The sequence below is a fragment of the Bacillus rossius genome, chromosome 13, assembly GCF_032445375.1.
Source record: "Bacillus rossius redtenbacheri isolate Brsri chromosome 13, Brsri_v3, whole genome shotgun sequence".
Lineage (NCBI taxonomy): Eukaryota > Metazoa > Arthropoda > Insecta > Phasmatodea > Bacillidae > Bacillus > Bacillus rossius.
Genome location: NC_086340.1, coordinates 49,217,222 through 49,238,195, shown reverse-complemented (window position 1 = coordinate 49,238,195; position 20,974 = coordinate 49,217,222). Strand labels below are relative to the sequence as shown.

General features: G+C 35.9%; 1 protein-coding gene across 4 annotated transcripts in view; it reads left to right on the top strand.

Moving 5' to 3' along the window:
• Nucleotides 1-20,974, top strand: part of LOC134538560 (oocyte zinc finger protein XlCOF19-like) — an 87,994-nt gene that overhangs the window by 39,677 nt on the left and 27,343 nt on the right. For 3 of the 4 annotated variants that reach the window (XM_063379983.1, XM_063379984.1, XM_063379986.1), the window contains one exon: nt 16,638-16,721. The exons of the other annotated variant lie outside the window; for it this stretch is intronic. In XM_063379983.1, coding sequence (XP_063236053.1) covers nt 16,638-16,721 — 84 coding nt within the window. The remainder of the gene's footprint in view (nt 1-16,637; nt 16,722-20,974) is intronic. 4 annotated transcript variants of the gene reach the window in all.

Sequence of the window (20,974 nt, the reverse complement as noted above, 5' to 3'; positions counted from 1 at the left end):
TGTATGGTAGTAACCATACTGGTGAGAAGCCTTTGTCATGCAGGGTTTTCCCAAAGACATTTTGTTTAGCATGCTGCGTCATATGTTTTATTCTGGCTGGCTGAATAATTTTTTTGATCATCAACATACAGCATAACTTGACAAATTGAATATTAAAAAAATATATATTTGTGCAGGTAGAATTGCATCCATAGTTTTTGTAACTATTACAAAAGTGTGGGTGAAACAAGTAGGGCAAATTCCAAATTTTTATGAAGTCTCACTTAAGTAACATCTTTACTTAATACAATGCATCTGTTATAAACCAACCAGCAGTTTATAGTAATTAATAATGTTGTTTAATTTCAAAATTTGTATATATTTATTTGTGAAGTATTGCCACAACTTGTGTTTTGGGGAACTTTCTTCTTTTTCTTTTCATTATACTTCATAGTAACTTTTAACAACGATATCTTTGGATTTTAAAATATTTATTTGCCTACTTCCTCTATTCTTGCTTTTGAATTACAAGGTCGATGGAGAATTTTTATTAGGAATGGTGAATTCGAACGGCGAGCATGAAAGAAAATGATAAGCAGCAAATTTGACTGAGACTTCGAGAAATGTACGAATCTAAAATTTATATAAAACTTTTAGTTCATTGCTGTCAATATTCGTCAAGAACTACATAATCGTCATCGAAGGTATTCAAGAACTACATAGTCGTCATCGAAGATAGACCAGAACTACATAGTCGTCGTCAAAGATAGTCAAGAACTACATATGCGTCATCGAGGATAGTAAATCGCTGCATCATTGTCAAGAATGTGAACAACTGCCCTTCGTCGTCATCAAGAATCGCCGGTTTGGAGACCCATCAACTAACAGTCGCTGTCCACATCGGGACCTGTACCACATCCAGCTGTACACACCGAGGGCCGCTGTTCCTGTGGAGTCATCATCAGGAAGATCGAGAAGCCGCTGTTCCTGTGGAGTCATCATCAGGAAGATCGAGAACTAGGACATCACTACGTCAGTACGAATGTAGTCACTGAGATGCGCAGTTCACTGTATAGTTGAAATACCATATCTTAAGATGGTATTGTCCCTATCTTGCGGCATATTCTGAGGTAACTATGAACTACGAGAAATTTTTACATCTTTCCAACTCCACAAGCTTATAATTAGTAGCAGTACATAACCCGACAGCAGTTTATTAATCTTATGTCTGATTCACCTACTTGCACCCATATAACCTGAGATACTAACCGAAGAGTCCCGATTGAGCTAAAATAAGTTAAAACTTTACTACATTTGAATATAGCCATATTTGTAATATCAAGTTTCAAGATGATATTGTAATATAAATATTAAATTTTTATTTGAAGAGGTGTCCTATTACACAGGTTGTGCAATATTAATCTTTTAAACCATTCTACTGAATATAGTTATTCTTGTAAAAATTCCAATTAGAATGTTGTAATGTGAAAACAATATCATTTCCAGTAATACAACTATTCATATTACAAGAGTGAATCGTTTGAGTTATTATTGGAATTGGAGTAAAAATTAAGATTAATGATAAGTATAATTTTGTGTTTATAAATAACACAGTGGATCACCTTAACGTAACGTATTACATTGGTATTAACCAAATTACTTTCTTTGTTGGTCTGCCAATCACCGGGCTAGTCAGATTGAAATAGGCAATCACAAAGAAATAACTATAACTATAACAAAAGAATACCCAACGCGGGGCCGAACATATCTGACTTCTTAACATAGGACTGAATAAATCACACTACAAAAGTAGAGTCGAGGAATTACTGTTTAACAACCTATAATCAGAATCAGACAAAATAAACATGTCAGAAAACTACGAGACTGCTACCTACTACCTAATACGGAGAAACAATGGAGGGGAAGGTGGGGAACAGAACTCGGAAACTGCTAGCACAGCTGGTCCGCAGGAGGAAACCGCAGCAGTTAATATTCAGGTTAGTAGCGACATACAAACCGAACGTTCTATTTCCATAGAGAATACGAATACTGCTAACGCCACAGATAACACGGAGTATTCTGATAATAACACTTTTTTAAGTAATGGTTTGGAACAAATGTTACACGAATGTTCAGAGATCAAAGCGAATATTTTTCTCGCAAAACCGAGCAACTTTCTCGCAAAACCGAACAGCTTGCACGTGAAAACAGGGAACACGCTGAACAACTATCACGCGAAAACACACGTGAAAACAGGGAACACGCTGAACAGTTAGCAGAAAGATTATCAGAACGTATTGATCAGGTAAACGACAGGCTTACAGATGTAATACACCAGTTCAATACTAAGATGCTTGAGACAGACACAGAAATACGAAATGTCAGTGAATTGGTTAGAGTAAAATTCACGAGTAGATGAACAAATAGCAGATATTCAACAAAAACTTGTAGGTACTGAAACTAGTTGTCATGATATTGCTAAGAACACTACACAAGAAACAATTACACAACATACACGAGAGATTGAAACGAGAATCACGAAAATGGCTACTGAATCACAACTACGCAAAGTAATTACGTCTGACGAATTTAAGACGGTGAACCAGAGGATAGACGGTTTAGAAAATCGAGTACATAATATTACGACACAAACAACAGATGTACCGATTACTAATTCTAATACATCGATTCCGGTAGAGTCGTGTATTAATAACACAACGATCCCAATACAGACGGAGAATTCGAGCAACGATGCACGATGTAGAACACTATATACTACAGAGGGACAACAGATGATTATGATTGATTCTACTACAGCATTTAATCATCCCGCACGACACTGGGCTGAGGAAAAACCTGTATTCGCAGCCAAGATAAGTGAAAATCCACGAAAGTTCTTAAAATCATTCGAAGAATACGTTTCGCAATTCAATTTAACTGATAGCGAAAAATTGAAATGCGTGAGCAGTAGTTTAAAAAAACACCGCATACTATTGGTGGGAGATGCATCAACACACCATAAATTCATACGACAAGTTTAAACAACTATTCTTGCAGCAGTACTGGAATTCTAAAATTCAAGGAAATTTGTGTGCCACACTGCATGGAGTGAAATTTGACCCTAGAAAGAATAGATCACTGGAGTCGCATTTGAGTGAAATGTTTGAACGATCTAGATATTTGGATGTCGAAATGTGTGACAGTGAATTTATTGCTATGATAATTGGGCAATTACCGATGCGATACCAATTGCATATGTCAGGATATAATTTTGAAAATATCTCTGATTTCCGTGAGCAACTAATCACATATGATCGATTGGATCGGCAAAGTAGATGGAATACGAATGTTCGGGAGGACCACGATAGGTCGAACAACCCTAAGACTACACCATTATACCAGCCGTGGAATCAATGTAAAAATGACAATAACCACGAAAATCACACACGGAATACACCCCGTATCAATGCTTTTATATGGCGAGGTAATAAATCAAAAAAGTACAAAAATCACTGGTATGATAATAACAACCGAAATTCACAACAAAGATAATGGCATTCAAATTACTTAGAAGGAGGAAATGCAGGTTATTCATGGAAACATCGTAACACTGATAACAGATACTATGACGAACATAAGAGAAATCAATTCATGCGTTCGAGAAATCATAATGAATATTACCAACACTACCCGTTAGCAGAATCGCAGCAGAACAAAAATATTTCGTCACCACACAGGGAAATTCAGCAATCATTCGCAAACGAAAAACCATCACAAAGATACTACGAGGTGCGAAATGAAAATCTATCACCAAAACATTCTGACAACAGTCCAGATATGAATGCAAGGCATATAAATCAATGTAGTCAAGTACCTAAAATTAATACTCAAGTGTATACATCTGGGGGGTAACATGATACCAATAACATGTACCAGCGCGGGTGATACACAAATGTTAACAACGCCGCAATCCACTACATATTTTCCACAACGAGAACCAATTTCTGCGGACACATATTACTCAAATTCACGGGAAACAGTAGCATCACCCGGGAATAATACTCAACGTGGGCTACACCTTGAAGATGTAGTACGCACGAATACGTTAAACTAGCTGAGATTGGTAGTGACAGTCCCTACTTATCGATCACTAGTAATGAAAAAGGGACGAACATAAATTCCACACTGAAACATGTGTATAACATACAGATATCAGACAACGAACGTGAATTTTTGACCGAAGATAAAGAGACAATTAATGAAAGCCAAGAAGCATATTCCAACCACATCAGTTCGCGATCCCCAGAGCAATCCGGTGGAGCGGCGAAATTTGGGAAACATCCTTAGAATCTATTGCCACCAATCACAACAAAGTTGGAGGGATTACATTCCGTTCATAGAATGTATTTTCAACCATACTATACATTCATCTGCAGGACTGACTCCTAACGAGATTTTAACGACAAAAAGATCTCACGCTTTACCGGAAGTATTTTTACCTGATTTAGATAAAAGTCAAAGTTCTAACTTAGCCGGATTGTCTGAAGAAGATCTCAGATTATAGTTAGAGAACTTTGTAAAGGCTCGATTACATGCGGCTGCGGAAAAACGAAGACGCAATCAAAAACGAAAGAAAATTTTGAGTTTAAATATTAATGATCTTGTGCTGAAAAAGGCCAATCCCATTAGTCAATTTTGGGAGAAACTTACTAAAAAGTTATTCTTACTTTACGAGGGTCCTTATAGAGTATGTGGGAAGGTTAACGAAAATTGTTATATTTTGCAGACAATAGACAGTGAAGAAATAGTGGGTAGATACAACATCACACAACTACGGCCATATCGTCAGGCTACTCTATGAAATACCATGAATACTCTACAGCATGTATGACCAACTTAAGACTAGACAAACAAAATATTTTATTTAGTAATAAGTACTTCATTTGCAGACAGTTATCGTGTGACTCATAGTAAAACTATGTCGTTAGTTCGCAGATTAATTATTATAGTGTCTTCTGAGTCAGAGTATCAGTACAGACATAAGTTTTTTTTTGTTGCCTTAGGCATAGTTGACGAGATATTTTAAGTCTACTGAGCTAAATGCCAGTATGGACTAGTGTATGCATTATCTTCGTCGTTATTGTTCTCACTTCTATGGATGGTGTAGAGAGCGTTTGAATTAGTCTGAACTGCGAATAGTATCACAATGCTGCAAGTTATGTTTACAAATGAAGGTGATTGAAATTTATTGATTATATTAGTTCAAAGTCTTAGTTGAAGTTACAACTGATAGCTAGAGTAAAAATATGAGTATCAGGTAGGAAACGAAGCCCTGGTTGATTAAATATTATATATATCGCCCAAACATATTGATCGCTGACTATATACTATCTATTTGATTTGCAATCAAACTTTAGAACCTTACCCACGATCTGTTTGCACACTCTATGTAAATATGGCACTTCTTACAATTTTAATTCATGGAACGACGAGATTATTTTCTAGATATGTTATTTTACTCAAAACAGAACGTATATGATACCAGTGGTAAATTGTTAACTAGTTATTTACATTTTAAAAAAACATTCTAAACACATTGGCGAGAGAGAGAGAGAGAGAGAGAGAGAGAGAGAGAGAGAGAGAGAGAGAGGGAGGGAGGGAGGGAGAGAGGGAGGGAGGGGGAGAGAGAGAGAGAGAGAGAGAGAGAGAGAGGGATGGAGAGAGGGAGAGAGGGGGGGGAGGGAGGGAGAGAGGGAGGGAGAGAGAGAGAAATTAAACAGCCATCATAATAAAAAACTTTCATGCAATGAAATGAGTTTGATAGTATTAGTGTCTCAAAGTGTAGCTGTTTAAGGTAAATAAAATGTTATGTACTGCATGAATATGATTTGGCATAGCTAGCTAATGCTTGTATGTTCAGCCATTGAAATTTCCTTCAGAAATAAAGTTAAATAAACAACAAAAATGTAAGTTCATACACTGCATGTTCATCAGTGTAGGTAAGACCATTATTTCATTTGGGAATGAGCTCGATTGAATAGTCCAACTAACTTTAAAATAATGTAATTTTTTTTAAAAATGACGTCTAATAATGGGCTCAAAAATGTTCTCCCATATTATATTTTGAGAAATTGAAAAGTTTGAAGTCATTGGCTGTACAATACTTATCTGTCTCGTTCAATGTTTCCTAAAAAGTATTTAAAAATATTTCCAAATTATGTAACAGGCTGTGTTTACACACTATTATGTGTTTCATGAATATCTCCCTGATTTTTCACTCAGTTACTGTATCAGGATCACATATAAAACTGGTGGCAGCCATGTAGTCCTGTGGACCACCCAGCTCTATATGTGTACAGGCTAGAGCACTGTTGTGTGATTTGCGATCAGCTCTGTTTGCTGTGAAGGGGAATGGGAATAATAGATCTTTGCAGTGTTATTTGTATAGGCATTGGAAAGTTTGTATATATTTATGAGTGTTTTGCATGCAGTAGTATCTATGTAAGGCAAATTTGTTTGTACAAAATGAAAGAACTTTTGAGACTGTAATATGTATGAATATGTTTAAAAAGTTTGTCAATAAATTATTTCATTATTCTGTTTGCTATACTGTGTAAGCTTTTCGAGTCTTGATAATTTTAAATGCAAACATGTAAATTGTGAAAAAGATTTTAGGGATCGTCCATTAATCACGTGAGTCTCGAGGGGGGGGGGGGAAATCACGAAATATCACAAGGGGGGAGGGGGGGTGTAGAGAGATATCACGTGTATTTTTTTTTCCGCCCGATTTCTACTAAACCGAAAAGCGATGCGTGACCTTGACTCGCCGTAGCCAGGCAACAATATCCCCGCCCGCCGCAACATGAACCACCCGGCTCGGCTTGCCAGTCGCTAGTAAGACTGTGATTTTGGCGCCGAATACATGCGTAAATCACATATAAGCCTTTCCTTTATTATTTTTATGCCAGTGAGAATAAACCTGCAACCTAAATGTGTGTCTGGACATTTTTATCACTGTGCTTAATTTTCCAGAATTAAATTAGATTATACCTATATTTAAAGATAATATTCCGAAATTTTTAAAAATATTTTGCACCAAAAAATACACGTGATTTATTTAGGGGAGGGGGGGGGGGGGAGTTGTCTGAAACCTCACCACAAATCAGTAGGGGGGAGGGGGGGTTAAAAATTTGCTAAAAAAAACATCACGTGATTAATGGACGACCCCTTACAACTTTGTTGAAAAGATTTTTTTTAATTGATTTTTAATTATTATTTTTTGTGAGAAACACTGTTCATGTTAAAATATTTACTTTTTTTTTCTTAGAATGTGTAAACGTTTAATATTTGTATAATATTTAAAATATATTTTTTGGTAATAGTTACGGACACTATTGTATAGTGAATTGCGATAAAACCTAAAGAACACAGAAAAGCATGTCAAAACACTGCATAAAGCCAAAATGCAAGTTAGTACATCCTATAGCACTGAAATGCAAGTTATATCTTTGAATTAAGTAACATTTAACCAAAACTTAAATCAAATCAAATTAAAAAAAAAAAGTAATCTTTAAATGATTGAAATTTGAGGAAAATCATAATTTCTGGACAAAAAATTGTACCAAAGTGTATGAATCAGAAAAATTAATTTAATTTGTTTTATTGTGCATCTCTTATGAAATTGATTTTAACCATAAATGCTTGCTAATTATTGTTATTGTTCTGAATGTGTCTGTTTTAGACCAATTTATTAAAAATTATTTTACCATAAAAGTGTAGCATATAAATTTTACCCCTTTTTGGTGGAGTAAGTTTAACAAAACATCATTTATAAAAATAAAAACAATGACACCAAAATCCTTTGGACTAAAAATAAAACCATAAAATCTTGTCTGTAGTAATAGGAACAGAAAAATATTTACTTACAAAAGTAGCAATTGAAGCAATTTCAGTTTATTTATAACATATAGAAGCCATTTACTGCAGTTGTTTGAGAAAAGGGATTTAAGTGGATTCCAACTGTTGACCGCCACATCACTATACTGCGCTGCTGGCCATTGGCTGAGAGTTTTACATTATTGTTGGTTGCTATTTCAGTACAGTGGTTCCTGTTTTGTATCAAGTTACATTTCACTTTTTACATTTGGTGTTCCTATTCAAACTATATTGATTTTCAATAATCCGGCTTGGCTGTGTTCCTGATGTGCTGTATTAAAGGCCTATTACTGTGCGTCCTTTTGACGTTTTGTCTCGTGCGCTGTAGGATATGTTTGACTCTTTAACTATTGTAAATAGATATTATTGTGTGTATTAGGTTTGAAAGTTGTGTATTAAAATAATAAGTATGTATACGAAACTAAAATAAAAACTTTGTATAGAAACTTTGTTTGATATTTTTATTTGTAAAATGCTTACTTGTAGAGTGTACTGATGCGACAAACATTTCAATACAATTTCCTATCTGCTGCAACTCATAAATATGGTTTGTTGAATTAATTAAATAAACCAGATGAACATTTTTTTTCCATGAAGGATTATATTGTCACATGCGCGGACATAACCTGGTGCCTAAACCAAATTATCACGCACTTTTACAAAACTTAAACAATTATAAATAAAATAGTTTAATACATATTCCTTGGGGTGGGGGTAAATCATAAAACTGAACATACTACTCTCTTGCTTTATAATTTATAATTTGCGAAAGGCATTAATCACTATTCCTCTTAACTTACTAACATACTTTAATGTACCTAGGATCGAAGTGAATAGGTTCGTCACCCCGTACAGAATGTCTGGTGAGAGATCAACTAAAGGAGATTTTGAAAAATAACTTAATATTAAATTAAAATGATTTTATTTGTTTAACTTAAAGAAGCAAAATCAGTCTTAAAGAACATTTTCATATCGTCATTAAAAATTACAACAAAAAATCTCTTCAGTACTTAAATACTGAACGACCATACAAGAGAGAGAGAGAGAGAGATAGAGATAGAGAGATAGAGATATAGAGAGAGAGATAGAGAGATAGATAGAGAGAGAGATAGAGAGAGATAGAGAGAAAGAGATATATATAGAGAACTTCACTAAGCTCTTCCCTAATCCTTCTGAATACATTACATCATAATTTATAATTAACATTAAAACAAAGATAATATTATAATTAACATTAAAACAAAGATAATTCAATACTCACATTTTCCAATAAGCAGAATATTTCTTGAGCGATAACTTTAAAAACTAACTTAAGGGCCTCTCCTGCCCTTGAAAACCCGAACTAATATTACATTTCCAAACTATGACTCTAACGACTCGTGACCCCTGACGAGAGGCATAGCCTCCGCCAGAGTGAGCTTATACTTCTACATTCAAAAATTAAAACTCTAAAACGGACTCGTTACCACAGGATAGAAACATAGCCTCCGTCTGAGTGAGCTTAAAGACGATTACATTACGATCTAACCGACTCGTTGCCACTGGCGAGATGCATAGCCTCCCCCAGAGTGAGCCCCAAGCTACCACTCACTTGCGCTTAAATTTGCGCGCACCGCCGCACCTAGCATAACAAATTTACTAAACAACTAACTAGGACATCTGAGAAGGCTACCCTCCTCTACCCCGACGTGCAGGCCACCCCGCGCGGCCTGTTACGACAGCGCGCCCCAGTAACTGCGGCCCGTGGCTGCGCCAGCGCCGGCCGAACCAACAAAAAAAAAAAAAAATCTGCAAGCCAGCAGCACACCGCGCCGGCCCCGTGCCCCAATTACTGGTCAAACTACTTGCGCTGACGAGTGAACAGAGCAGCCAACCCAGAGTCCCATCAGTAAAGTACGTACCTAAATTTGATTTCAAAAACCCTGCAAAATTCCGAACTGTGACAGTATATTGTTTTCAGCATAATTCAAGCATAAAGCTTAAAATATTTTTATTTGTAATTCCATTTTGTGTCAGTGTGATGTAAATGATTGAAAACTTTCACAGATAATATTATTTTTTAATGTTACAGTGGTGTTTCGTTCGGTTGTAAACTACTTTTAGAACAGGGATTTATTATGATTTCATCTTCTAAATTAACATTAATGTTTCAAAGATGATTGTGTACATAAATTTTTGTATGTGTAATAAATGATTTATGAAATACCATGAAAGTTTAACAGTTTATTAACATTTGAAGGTTGTCACATTCAATTTAAACATTTTGGATGTGGTAATACAGGCCCTAAATGCATACCCAATTTAACCACAACAATGTTATTGGCATACTGTGCAAGGTAACTGCTGTATTCTATGGTATGTTTCATTAAGTTTGACATTCTTTAGTTGAATTTACACAAAACGGTTGGCTTATTGTATTTCCCATACATAGCATTCTACATGATGCCAAACTAATAATTTACGAATCAGGATATACGTGACTTCTATATGAAATATGCAACATGACAGTGTCATTGTTAGGGCAGGATACTGTTTGTGCAGCTTTTCCAACATTTTAGAAATGTTACTTGCAAACGTACCAGAGTTTGTGGTGATGTTGGATCTTTGGCATTCTGTTCACCAACTGAGTAGACACCCGTGTGGTAAAGCCAACAGAATACTGTGTGTTCACAAAATATCAGTCTATAAGTCAGATCCATGTATTCACTACTCAGTCCTCTAGTTACATCTCAGTTTGTATCTAGCTAAAATACAAACTGATCTGCACAAATAAAACACACTACAAAATAAATTTATGCCACTTCATCCCTCTCCTCCATCCTGCTTCCAGGGACCAATTAGCAGGCTGCATTCTGTAAACCATATCTCTTTCTCACAGATAGTCATATAAAAGTTACATTTGGGGTTGCGTTTGTCAGAGGACGCAATTTTATTTTTTTGATATGAAGGGGAGGTTAGTGAAAAGTTAAATCCAAGTTTGTGGGGTTGCAACCCTTGTCCATGGCCGCCATTTTGGAAAAAGAGGTTCAATTGGTTTTTACTGTTTATCTGCCAAACTATAGGTCTCACAAACAAAATTATTTAACATTTTGTGTTGCAAATAAAATTATCTACAACTTTTGTCCAGTAAATTTTAGTCGTAGAACCATAAATAAAAAAGTTATAAGAAAAAAATCCATAAATATTTTAGAAAAAAAATCTATTTGTCGATATAACTTTTTTTCTAATCATTTTACAAACAAATGATATCACACCATTTTTATAGATGGTGTTTTAAGGAACAATTTTTAATATAAACATTTTTAAATTTATTTATTAGTTAATGTTTTATGGCGCTGCAAAACAAATACTATTCTTCAGTATTCATAACTATACATAAATATAAATATAAATATTAATATTAATGATTTGCCATAATTTTTAATCATCTTGTTATTTTTTTATGATACTCGTTTTAATTATTGATAATGCAATATTGTTATTTATTAATTATTAACTCTTCACCACCACCTATGAGGTAGTGTCTGGAGGCGCGTTTTTTTTATGTGATATCCCCAGTAGGCATAATCCACGGTGATTTTCTAAATTACAAGTACTCTGTTCTTGGTCTTTTTGATGGGCCAGGCTGCAGCTCAGCATCTGGTTGGCTTTCTATATTAAATAGTTAAGGGAGAACTGGAGACGGAAGTGGCGTCAATGTCGGCGGTTCATCTACAAAATAATTTTCTTCAATTAATTTCGAGAGCTCCATTATGTTGCTGCAAGTCTCCTCAGAACAATAGAAGCACACTGCAGAGCATTTCAGGCCTGCTTTTCGACATCCACACATCGCTCCACAGTTTCCTTTGCATATGCAGAAAATTAATTTTAGAAGCTCAGGGGGTGCTGGAGGTTTAGAGCTCTGCACTGGCATCAATATTTTTCCACAGATTTTCCAGCCCCAGTCTTCAGGATCGTTATAATTACCAAACCATGACTGGACCTGATGGTAGACTCGGAAGCTGTGAAAGCGAGCTGTATCTTATGTTGGAGAAAGTGATGATAAATTAAATGTACTCTTTGTCACTGACTTGCTGAATTGTTTATTTCTTAGGCTGTCAGAATTATCATCTTTATTACCACCATATAAAGAGATTAAAAAACGTTCACCATTGACAGTAAGCAAAGCAGGGTCAACTCTCTTGTTGAGGAACAACTTCAACAAAATATTATAATTATAATAATAATAATAATAATAATAATTATAATAATAATAATAGCAGGCAAATGTTCTTTTATTCCCAAACGGTCACTTGGGTATTTTCTACCTGCACATTATTCTCGGTAATGACACATTCAATGAATTAAAATTATTTTAAAAATCAAAAATTCCAAAGTTTTGTGTTGAAGTGTCAAATCAATAATTAATTAATAACAATATTACTATCAATAATTAAAAAGATTATCATAAAACAAATAACAAGTTTATTAAAAATTATGACAAATCATTAATATATATATTTATATTTATGTATAGTTATGAATACTGAAGAATAGTATTAGTTTCGCAGCGCTGTAAAACCTTAACTAATAAATAAATTAAAAAATGGTTATAATGAAAATTGTTCCTTAAAACACCATCTATAAAAATGGTCTGATATCATTTTTTTATAAAGGATTAGAAAAAAGTTATATCGACAAATAGATTAATGATCTCAAATTTTTATGGATTTTCGCTTATAACTTTTTTTATTTATGGTTATACGACTAAACATTACTGGACAAAAGTTATAGATAATTTTATTTGCGACACGAAATGTTAAATAATTTATTTGTGAGACCTGTAGTTTGGCAGGTAAACCGTAAAAACCATTTGAACCTCTTTTCCAAGATAGCGGCCGTGGGACAAGGGTTGCAACCCCACAAACTTGGATTTAACTTTACACTAACCTCCCCTTCATATCAAAAAAATAAAATTGCGTCCTCGGACAAACGCACGCTAAGCCCAAAAAAATTTTACATTTCAATGGACCAAGAGCCCGTGGAAAAAAATGTTTGTATGGTATATTCTGAGTGTCCCGAGAGATGGCGACAGAAATGGTGTAACAAGAACTCCATTGTTCTTGCGCCTTTGAGTGTCGAGGTGGGGATTCTGATGAGGAAACACCGGAGGGCTATGAGGTGGCAGGTGTTTAAGGTGGAGGCCAACCTGTGACAGGTCAGGGTGGCCAGCGACCGGGAAAACCGGGAAAAGTCAGGGAATTCCAGGAAACCTGGAAAAGTCAGGGAATTTTTTTAGCTGTCAGGGCAATTTTTTGTAGGTGATTCAGTCTGTGTTTATGTACTTTTATGAAAAATGTCATGTGTTTAGCGATTCAAAATCTTTTCTAAACATAAATCTTCATTCCAGATTTGAAAAGCACGTGTGTATTTATTAAATGTATCGTGATGTTCAACTAGTAACACGTCAGACTACGTCCTCGAGAGCAATCGAACTTTTCGTAATCGATTGTAATACGTGACTGCGAGATATTGAGATTGGTACCCAATGCAGTCGAAAATATCGTAATCGAATGTAAAATGCGCAACTGCGAGAAACGTGAGCGTCGCTATACACTTATTCGTTATTGACTTCTTGGTTACGTAATACGTTGTTAATGTGATTGATATGCGAAACTGTGAATGCTGATTGAAGTGGAAAGTCGCCGCAGTGTTTTTTTTATCAGGTAAGTATTCTCCACATTTTAATGTATTTCTACACAGATTTTGTGGTTAGGATGTACCCCAAAATGGCGGTTTGCTAGTTTCGTTTTTGTGTTCGGTATTTTTAAAATAAAATACTAGGCGCTTGGTATTATCATTTCTCTGACACTTTAAAATGCAGAAGTGATATTTAGGTTTTTATCTTAAACTTCATGTTAACAGCTGTCTAACTCAGTAACATTTTTGTAAGAAAATGGTATGAAGGCCTTGTGCTTTGTGTAGTCAATTACTTAGTATTATATTTATTAATTTTGTTCATCTGTTCTTGTGTTCGCAGGTAGCCCAGACTGTCATATAAAAAATGCCAACTCAAAAACAATGCTGAAAATTTGATAGTGAATATGAAAGAAGAATCATTGATTGCAAGGAGAGTCGTGTATGATGCTGTCACCAACGTTGGAGGTTTGAAGAAGTTAACCATCACCAAACCTCTGATTCATTCTGTAAAAAATGCCCATGCTCGCTACAAAGAAGCGAATGAAAAGAAACAGGAAGCAGAATATGTGTTATCAAAGGAAATGTTGAAGAAGAGGAAAGCTGCCGCTCTGGTAAAGGAGCTCGAGGCAAAAAAATCTGCACTTATGTTAAATGCACAGAGGGAAGTTTAACTAATTGAAAAAGACATTTTGTCTTTGAATTAGTGATATGTTGTTGTTCGCAGCTACAAAAGAAAACAAGTGTGTATACATCTGTGTTTCAAGTTTTTTCAGCTAGTGATTTTGAGGGCTGCACGCACGTTCCCGGTGATTTTAAGAAGTGTAAGGGCACGTGGACCCGGCTGAGTCTCGCTCTCAGGGCGTGACGTAGCCCAAGTGGGGACGAGTTACCAGCCCTTTCTACCCTATCTATCCAGACCTGGCCCGCTCTAGGCGTCGGGCACGCCACACTCCTAGGCTAAGTAGGCTCACTCACCACGTGGTTAAATAAAGTAGTCAGGTTTTTACTTATACCCAGATTTAATTCCACGAACATGCTTCCCTCTACGCACGTTACACTTTACACGGTTAAAAAGCCTGAGGCACGAATCGACTTAAGTGAATGCATGGTCCACACACGTGGCCATGCTATAAAGTATGCTTATTACACAATGGTTAAAAAACTTGACTGAGACAATTAATTATTAATGCAGCCCGCCGACTGAGAGCTGCCCCGAGGATTGACGGACGAAAAGGTTTAAGAATAATTAAAGATGCAGAATTACTTGATCGGTGGTTTACAACGGTTGAGATCCCCGGGGTGCTGGCGCGTCTGCTCTCGGTCGGAGATGAAGATGAACTGGGGGAGAGCTCTGCTCGTCTCGACTAACATGGTGCCTCCGCGCCAACACAATTACCGTTATTACATTCTGTGATTCCGTGCCCCGGCGAAAGTTAAGTAAATTATAGAGTAACATTGAAAATTATATAAAAGCTACTGGCATTTTAAAGTTCATTAATATTTACTTAGTTATTGAAAGTTTATATAAAAACATTCCTACCCTCGTCCAAGTCCGTGCCTATTCGGGTCCGCCCGGGCAACGTCTGTGGTTTTTTCAAGTAACATGATATTTAAATTAAAGAATACATGAGTAACTGCACAAACACTGGGGCAAAAATGAATGAAAACAAAAGGTTTACAATTAACATTAAACTTAGCAAATTAGGGGGGTCGCCGCACTGCTTCTAAGCGCCCTCTTGCCGGGCTAGACACACACGCACACACGCACGCACGAGCGGGAGGTTTGAATAGAGGGTGGTGGTGGGTGGAGAGGGGTGGTGACGGCGTGAGGCACATCGGGCTTAGGGAGGGCGTAGCCCCGGCCGACGTCAATTTCTTTACAATTTAGGATGGCTGTGTGGGAAACTTATGGCCAACAAACATGAGAAGTGAGATTTTGGATAGTGTTCAGTAATTATACCTGTGTCTTCAGCATTTTTATTTATTTATTAACAATACCAACTTTATTCAGATTTAGAACATTGTGCTTGTCATTTTGTTGAACATCACATCAACAGGCATGCTATCTTCAAATGTGTGATCAAATGTTTAAACTACTTAATAAACACATTATTAAAGTGCAATTTATTTTATGTGAACTGCTGTGAAGAGTTTGAAGCTGCCAGGGTGAGTAATCATATTTTTGTCAATTTTTCCATTGAATAAATTTATTACATGTTGCTTATTACTCACATATAATTTAAAAATATCAGTAATTCTGTGTTGGCATAGTTGCCACATTGTTATTTTTGTATCTTTGCTGAGAAATTAATGCATTATAAGTAGCTGCATTGATAGGCCTACACTATATGGTGTAAAATTTTTGTATTTTATAGTGGTCAGGGAATTTTCTTTTAGACCTGGAAAAGTCAGGGAATTTTTTTATACTGACTTGCTGACCACCCTGCAGGTAGTGCGGGAGTAACAGAGGCTGGCGGCACCAGCGTGTGTGTGCGCGATCCTCAAGAGTGACATGTGACAGCAGTGAAGTGAAGGTGGTGAGTGAGCCATGAGTTTCGAGTGAAGATCGGTGCATCGGGGACCGAAGAATCCAGGCAGTGTTGTGTGCGAGGTGAACGAGTGAACCAGTGAGCAGTGCGAGGCAGCGTGTTGCCACAACTGTGCGCAGTAAGAGACGAGCAGTGGAGAGAGCCAACTGTGGACTCAATGTTAGAGAAATTAATTTGTTAACAGATAGTTAAATTGTTAAAATTATACTAAAACTGTAAATATAAGTTAATAAATAAAATTATTTTTAATAAATTGGGCTAACATTTTTGAACCTGTTTATCCTACTTATAACAATATATATTATCCTAAACATTGTTATTGCAGGTTAGCTTGGCCTATTTCCTCTTTAGGTTGTTTTATTATTTTATAAAATACTGCTTTTCACTCATTGAATGCCTGTATACATATAACCATAAAGTGATATCATTTCTGTAGCATTTTGTACAATAATTACACAGGTAAAACATTCTAATTTATTTATTTATTTTTTTTAGTGTGCGTGGAAATCAATAACTTGCCGTACACGATGGAAGAAAGGTCTAAGGACGAGAAGGACTCTGAACCTGTTCATTTGGGGGGTAAGACCCAAGGACTGAACAAGTTGTTGAATCATAAAATGTGCCCTAGTGAGTTAGATAGTAATACCTATGAAACAAAAAAAGTTAGGAGAAAATTTTCATGTTCACAGTGTTCTGCTAAGTTCCAAGAAAGTAGTTTATTTAAGAAACATAGTAGAATACATTTTGGTGAGAAGCCATTCTCATGTTCAATTTGTTCGGCTAAATTTAGTAGTAATGGTTACCTTAAGGTGCATATGAAAACTCACATGGGTGAGAAGCCATTCTCATGTTCACAATGTTCTACTGCATTCACTCAAAAGAGTAATTTGATTGCACACCTTAGAAAACACACAGGTGAGAAACCATTCTCATGTTCATTTTGTTCTGCTAGATTCTGTGTAAAGAAATCACTTATTTATCATATTAGAACACACACTGGTGAAAAACCATTCTCATGTTCCTTCTGTTCGGCTAATTTCTATACAAAGAATTCACTTAGCAGACACATAAAATCTCACACTGGTGTAAAGCCATTCTCATGTTCTCAATGTTCTGCTAAATTCTTTGAAAATAGTAAATTAATTAACCATATAAGAACACATACTGGTGAGAAGCCATTCTCGTGTTCATATTGTTCTTCTAAATTTACTGAAAAGAGCCATTTGATTGTACACCTTAGAACTCATACTGGTGAGAAACCGTTCTCATGTTCATTATGTTTTGTTAAGTTCAGTGACAAGAGTTCACTTAGGAGACATATAAGAACAAAAAACTGTCAATAATTTACAAATTATTTATAATGCCTAAATAAATATGACCTATACTGTCAAATTGTTATACACCTATTCCTCACTTACATGTCATCAGATTGCAAGAATTTATTTTTTGCGATGTTAATTTTACTGCCATAGTCTTGGATACCATGTCTGTAAATTTCAGTTAGCATAAAATCTCTACAGCAAAAAATAATTTGTGCATGATGCTCTGAGGTTTGTTTCAACTTTGTAAACAACAGATGTTTCTTGGCATGCAGTATGGTTGGGGGAGGGGGGGGGTGGTAGAGATGCGCGTGCCGGTTTGACTACACTATCAGCTGTTTTACAAACATCAGCTATGGCAAGTTAAGTTGTGGCTATCGAGTGTAAAGGTCCAAATATTTTTACGTCTGCACGTAGGCCGCCGTGCCGTACCGTTGTCGCCCGGCCCTAGACCAGGCCAGATGAACTCAGTCTAGCCAGTGGCAGGGAATTCACACAAACAAAAGCAACGTCTGCACATTCATCTGCCGGTAACTGTATGTGCATAATCACCTGCAGTTGGAATCATAGTGGAATCATGGCTTCCAAGAGAGAGAGCATAATGCATCGTGTTCAAGTATTTCAGACAAAACTAGAAGTATTACGGCACGCAGATTATCATGAAGGCCACACTTATGTTGATGATCGACATAAGAGGTGGGTTGTTACAGCAATTTTCGGTATCTGTTCCAACCAGTTACTGATACAGTAATGTACTGGTTACAAGTAGCTGATACTTCTGTATCAGCTAGAGCAGTAGCGGTCCCAGGAAGCAATAAGGTGTCAGCATTCTCGTTACAGGTTACACATCCTCCGTGCCGTCACCACCAGCGTAAAAAGGTATCAGTTTTCTCTTTCCACATTCTTCGTAAAAAGGTATCAGTTTTCTCATTCTACATTATTCGTAGTAGTAAAAAGGTATCAGTTTTCTCATTCTACATTCTTCGTAGTCATTAAAAGGTATCAGTGTACTCTTTCCATGCCTTTCGTAATCAGAGTCTTCAATCTTTGCAAGGAGCACGCACTGCGCACTGAGCGTACTTAGATGAGAAGCCTAAGATGTACATCAAGCTCTGTCCCTGCCCGAACACGCCCGAATATTCATTTTCTGCAAACCTCGGGATTTGTTTTATTTTTGCGCAGGAACAATGAATTCAAATATTTAAAGTGGTCTGTTAGGTTAGCTACATTAAAACACTTTAGAACACTATGGACGGTTAGTTAGGTTAGTATAGCTACATTAAAATAAACAGAGAAATATAAATATATATAAATAAACCCGAGGTTGGCCGAAGGTGAATATTCAGGCGTGTTCGGGCAGGTACAGAACTTGATGTACATCTTAGGCTTCTCCCTCCCTTACATTCTTTCCCTTCTTTATCCCTTATTCGTCGTGCCGCTCCCTCCCCTTTCACAAGCACCGCCCAAGTGACTGTCATCTGCGATCGGGTTCTGCACACATTGGCCGTGGTGTTGTTCCAGGTGAATTCTAAACTGTTTCTAAAGTACTTGATACTTGAATAGTGTACTCGTTTGCAGTTCTTGATACAGGTGTGTATCAGTTACAAAGTAGCAGATTATTACTCTGCAACCCACCTCTATGTTTATCGCTCTTTAGTTTTAAGCAAGTCAACTTTGCGCAAAATCATACAAAATAAGGACTGTATCATAAGTTTATATAAGTCTGATACTGTTGGTTGTACTAGCTTGAATATATTTGACATTAGTTACCGGAACAGAAATGAAAGCTGATTCACATGGAAAAGGTTGTTAAATGAATGTTGCAATGAAAAAAAAAAATTCATTGGCTTGACAGTATTGGTGTGAACCAGATGCTTATATGCGAAAAAGCACTTCAATATTTGGAAAATGAAAATGTAATTATCTGGACAGTAATATCGGTTTCAATGTCAGTAAAAGATAGTTTGGAAAAGTGCGCGAAGTGAGTTGAAATTCAAGCCCGGGCGGGCAAGTCAGCCAGCCGATTAACGATAAAGTTATACAATGTCAAATTTGTCATACAAAGTGCGATGGGAGGCATATAAATATTAATGGTGACATATTTATTGTTGAGTGTTATTTTACGCATTGATATTACATAAGTATATTTTCCTACACAATTAAAGAAATTAGGTTTGCTATTTATGGAAACTAATGCTTCAGAATACGCGATATTGAATTACACAAGCATTTTTAGGAACGCAACAGTCGTGCTAAATGAGGGATAGGTGTACATTAAAGAACACTAATTTGTTTTTATTAACAATTCTTTATTTTATTTTTGTTGAGTAACACTTTTTTTTTGAGTAAAATAATAACTCTAAAGAAATGAGAACAGGTTATTTTTCATGTCCTTACTTACCAAGTGTGTAACGAAAACATCACATCAAATTTCAAAACTAAACCATTTTTAATGGTGCCATTACAATAATAGCAAAAGGAAGAATCACACTTTTTGAAGGGAAAAAAAACTTTAATTACAGTTTGAGTGGACTAGTTAAAAATGTTTTAATGGCAGCTCCTTTCTCCATGTTCCCCCCCCCCCCCCCTCCCTTCAGAAGGTTGGAAACTGGCACATTCCCCCTTTGGAACACTCTTGTTAAGTACACTTGATTTTATGAACAAAATTAGTAAACAATTATGTAAACCTAAGTTTGTATAAACTTTAGTACTAGTGCAATTGAAGTGAGCACAAAATATAACATTTCCGGTATCATATAACAAAATACTTTGAAGCTTTAAAACAAGTTGAGCAGTATTATCCACTTAAAGTTTATTTTTCTAAGGTACATGAAATGTTTTGTATTTCAGCATGTTGCTTGTATATTCAGCCCCTGAAAGTTCTTTTGGAAATAAAATTAAATAGACAATGGAATTTTTTGCAAGCACACACACTGAATGTTCATCAGATGCCAAGTTTATGTATGAACATGAATATCACACGGGGGAATAGGCTGGAGTGAAAAATAATATTCACTTAAAAATAATGGATAAACAATGTTTTTTTCCACCAAACTGATGTCTATTGTCTTGAAAAAAAAAATATCCCATTTTATATGTTGAGAAATTGAAACAGTGGTATGTCTTTATCTGCAAGACACTTGTTAGGTACCTTTACAGAAGTCCCGAAAAGTTCTTTAAAAGTGTTTAAAAATATGTGCAAATTATGTAAGAGACTGCTGTTACACATTATGTTTTTTTGTGCATATCTTTATGATTTTTCACTCAGTTACTGTATTGTATATAAAACGGGTGGCAGCCATGTAGTCCCGTGGCCTGCCAGCTTGTGTCAAAGATCACCCAACTCCATAGTTATACTGGGAGAACACTGTTGTGTGGTTTATAGTTAGCCAGGTTTGCTGTGAAATTTTATGAGAATAAAGTTTTGTGAAGTGTAATTTCTCTAGGCATTGGAAATAATGTATATAATTATCCTTTTTTTTTTATTGTGTTGTCATCGTGGTATCTTGTAGT